This window comes from Antrostomus carolinensis, unplaced genomic scaffold, assembly GCF_000700745.2.
Source record: "Antrostomus carolinensis isolate BGI_N321 unplaced genomic scaffold, ASM70074v2 scaffold18060, whole genome shotgun sequence".
In the NCBI taxonomy this organism is placed as follows: domain Eukaryota; kingdom Metazoa; phylum Chordata; class Aves; order Caprimulgiformes; family Caprimulgidae; genus Antrostomus; species Antrostomus carolinensis.
Window position 1 is genome coordinate 17,332 of NW_010290759.1, and position 4,101 is coordinate 21,432.

Sequence of the window (4,101 nt, forward strand, 5' to 3'; positions counted from 1 at the left end):
CTTTTTGGGAGTCACCTCAAACAAGTATGTAAAATCCCACTGAGACCTAAAGAAATCTGGGTATTTACTAGTCCAAATGTTCTCAGGACCACGGTGACAGGGGATGTAAGAACTGCCCTTCAATCCCATGTTGAAACAATTCCACCTTCAGGCTTTAAAATCCAAATACCCCTAAACCCCACAATACCTTGGCACTTGTTATTGACCCAAAAGGTGAGAACTCCTTCCTCAGTTTTTCATCATCAATAGTGTCATCTAGGTTTTTAATGTACAGGTTAACACCCTAGAATGGAGAGAACAATAAGACATTTGAAACATTAAAAAAAACCTTGAGCACATCAACTGTTGGCATCCATCTGCCAGAGCTGTAATTTGTCCAAACTCTTAATTTAGCATAATGTTCCTTTCTGCATCACCCAAAGCTGAAAGCAATACATGTTGCAAAGGTGTAGAGACAAGTCCCACTGTGGTGAGAGGGAGCTCGTCTGGATTTCCTTTGCTTTCCTGTTGCATCAGGTATCCCCAGTCCAGCACTACATGGCAAAGAGCAGGAAAGTTTTAGATGCAATTTCTGACATGACCCAGCTTTGCCATAAATTAGAGACAACAGCATAGGGTTGTGCTGTCTCTTGTCATCCTTCTAGGTATTCTCATTTGAAAATAAAAGGAGACTGCATTATTGTTTTTCTCATGTCCTCCTAAACATCTCATTGCCAAGACTATGCCCTGACACCCCTTTTGTACCCAAACACCATGGAGTCGCTTTTACATTTTAAATTCTAGACCATCTCATAGGACAATGACTGATTACTCTGGCAATTCCTTTCAAGTCTGCCAATAGACTGAAAAAAGTGCTTAAATTCAGAAAAGGAACAGACTATTCACCTGGTACCGGCTGAGTCTCTCTTGTTTTAGCTGTTCAAACTTCCGTTTCAGCTCTGCCTGCCGCTCGACCTTCTTCTGTGCTCTGCCTACAAACACCATTTTCCCATTGATATCCTTTCCATTCATTTCTTCTACTGCCTGGAGAGAGGGTTCAAGAGGAAACTGTCAACTGCTGGAATAGGACAACACCTGATCCTGTTAAGAACAGGACTGTCCAAAGCTGACATTGCATCCCTGCCTGTTAGCCAACAAACCAAGGTTACCACATTACCTTTGTGCTGCTTCCATATAACAGGGTAATTAAATTCAGTTATCAGGAGAGACCATGCTGACAACACCAAAAGTGCTGGACTAACAGCAACTTGTGATTTATCCCTACCCCTTCTTGCAATTAAGCCCAAATTTTAACAAGGATTCTGCTTAGAAAAGACCATTTCTAAGCAATGTCCTCACTCTAGATGCCTTCCTCCTCTGGAAGTTCTACATTGTGGTGTTTCTTCAGCAATTAAAGCTCTTGGTTATATCAGTGCATTCTGTGTGGATCTAATAATCTGGAGAAATGTCAAGTTACCCTTGAATGTCAAGCCAGTAAGGTGCAAAAGTTTTCTAAGTCTCCACATCTAGAAGAGGTTATGTCTGAGGCAGAATTTTCTCTCATTTTAGTAACAGGCTCCTATGATAAACCAAGTCAATTTTTTTTTCCTCTGAAGACACTTAAGCAGCATAAAAAGTGTTCATACCTTGTTAGCATCTTCATGCTTTTCAAAGCTTACAAAGCCAAAGCCTTTAGATTTTCCAGTGGGGTCTGTCATCACTTTAACACTCAGAGTTTTACCTGTTACCAAGAGACAGGGTTAGTAAAATATCAGAAAACTATTTCCAGACTATTAAACTCCATATAACAGCCCCAGCCTTCTCTCTCTCATCTGCTGGTCAGCTTCTGCATCCCATTCAACATTTGGCACAACTACTACCCACACCTCAACTCTTTGTATTCCTCAGCTTCAAAGTGACCCATGTAGAGCTATACAGATGGTAACAGTACTGTTAAACTATCACAGGTCATGAAATTCCCAGCCTCATTAGAAGTATTGCTGTATTTACCATATTTGCTGAAGAGCTCCTTTAGTCTTTCATCATCCATGTCATCCCCAAAGTTTTTAATGTAAACATTGGTGAATTCCTTTGCCTTGGCTCCCAGCTCAGCCTCCCGCTCTTTACGAGACTTGAATCTCCCAACAAATCTGTAAGAATGAAAATCCCAGTGAGCAGCTTGTTTTCAAGAGTGGAAAAACAATGTGTGATTTGCAATTAGGAAAAAAATGAGTGTGTAGTAGGAGCTGGGAACAGGGACAAGAAAGGGTGAGAGGAGAAGGACAAATAGGCCACAGACCAACCAGAAAAATCACCTGTCCTATGGCAGAGAGAGTCAGATGAGGATGCCCACCCAGCTCTGCAGTGGAGAGAGTACTGGCCACAGAAACCCACCCCAGCCCACTAGCAGAGAGGCAGCAAATCAAGGCTTGGTCAGGGAAACCCACCAGCCCTGTAACGGAGGGGTAACAGGCCATGGCTTGGGCAGGGTCACTCACCAGCCCTGTAGTGGAGAGGTAGCAGGCCAAGGCTTGGGCCAGGAGAACCAGTGCCTTGTGTGTCCCTGTTAATACCGAGATGGATCACGGTTCATGCGATCGTTGCTGCTTCTGGCTGTGACACTCACACTTTGCGGTCGTTTAGCAGCATGCCGTTCATCTTCTCGATGGCTCTATCTGCAGCATCCTGGGTCTCAAAGTGCACAAAAGCGTAGCCCTTAGAGCCATTCTCATCACACACCACCTAGACATGCGGGAGGAAAACAAACATCAGGTCTCTGAACTCATCATCTGTGAACTCATTTTCTCCTCCGTCACGCTCAGACACACAAGGCCAGCACGTGGAAATAGGTTACTGCCAAGAGTCAAGGCTAGGGAGATGTTACCTGTTTTTCAGACACTTCATGACCAAATCTGACATAATTTCAGCAATCCCTGACCTTTTGGACCTTTTAGAGATCCCACTCCACACTGGGTGTAAGGTGTCCCTTTCACTTCCTACACTGGACATGTCTGATCATGTCACTGCTGTAAGAGAAATGGACAAAGGAACCACATCTCACCTTGCAGGATAAAATATTCCCAAACGCTGAGAATGTGTCATAAAGTGCCTTGTTATCAATGGATTTGTCCAGGTTCTTAATGAAGACGTTCCCAACCCCTGACTTCCTCAAGGAGGGGTCCCTCTGAGACCACATGATGCGAATAGGTTTTCCTTTGATCACATCAAAATTCATGGTATCTAGAGCACGCTCGGCTGCAAGAGAAGTCGAGAACAGATTTCCGGGGTTTGTTAAAGAATAAAGGTTTTCATCATGTGGGTGATTGTTTTCTCTGAATTTTACTCAGCTCGTGGAGATTTCTGGGGCAACATCACAGGCAATCAATTTCAATGACTTTTTAACTCAATGTTTCAAGGGAAGTCTTTGCAGCATGGTCACTAGACACATTTAATTATATAATAGGTTTAATAGACTATTTTAAATTTATATGATAGTAAAGATTTAACAATCACAGCAAAATGAATGTTAAAATGCCTGGGGTTTATTAGTTCTATTATTAATTATTATAAAGGAAAATTGCTGCACCCTAAGAAGGAAAGGAAATACAAGAAATCCTGGGGGAAAAAAGGGAAGTAACAAAAGTGACCACTTGGCTTGTTTGCTTTTCATGAAGCTCACATCTACTTGTACTCATTTCTATTAAGAGAAAAGGATCATCTCCCTGTCAGGTCAGGGAAAATGTGCACGGACACGTGGCTGGCTGGGAAGATTACGTGAGTCAGCCTCTAGAATTTATGTAGCCAAAAAATGATTCCCAAGTCGCTCAATCTAAAGATGACAGTAAGACTGGATAAAATTCTGGAAAAAAAAGTCCATACACCTGATCTGATTATCAGGGAAGTGTTTATCTAAACTCTAAAACACCAGCACTGTCATTCTAACCTACACCAACCCCCCCCAAAAAAAACCTACAGATATATTAAAAGGATCATTACGTACACACATTAGGATCTTGTTCATAAAACTGAGAAGCTTGGGACTCTTCTGTGCCAGAAAACACGCCCAGCATGGAGTGTGCAGAGAAAAAGAAAGACTGTTAATTCCCAGCATGAAGCAGGGAA

At 42.5% G+C, this 4,101-nt stretch overlaps 1 protein-coding gene and 1 non-coding gene across 2 annotated transcripts in view; both read right to left on the minus strand.

Moving 5' to 3' along the window:
* The window catches only part of LOC104529920 (polyadenylate-binding protein 4), a 13,345-nt gene that overhangs the window by 3,950 nt on the left and 5,294 nt on the right, over window positions 1-4,101 (minus strand). Inside the window, 6 exon segments of the mRNA XM_010174366.1 lie at window positions 188-283; window positions 886-1,023; window positions 1,626-1,720; window positions 1,990-2,129; window positions 2,606-2,721; window positions 3,041-3,234. Coding sequence (XP_010172668.1) covers window positions 188-283; window positions 886-1,023; window positions 1,626-1,720; window positions 1,990-2,129; window positions 2,606-2,721; window positions 3,041-3,234 — 779 coding nt within the window.
* LOC114818865 (small nucleolar RNA SNORA55) lies at window positions 434-566 on the minus strand. Its single transcript, XR_003766297.1, has one exon. It is a non-coding gene; the product is annotated as a small nucleolar RNA SNORA55 (small nucleolar RNA).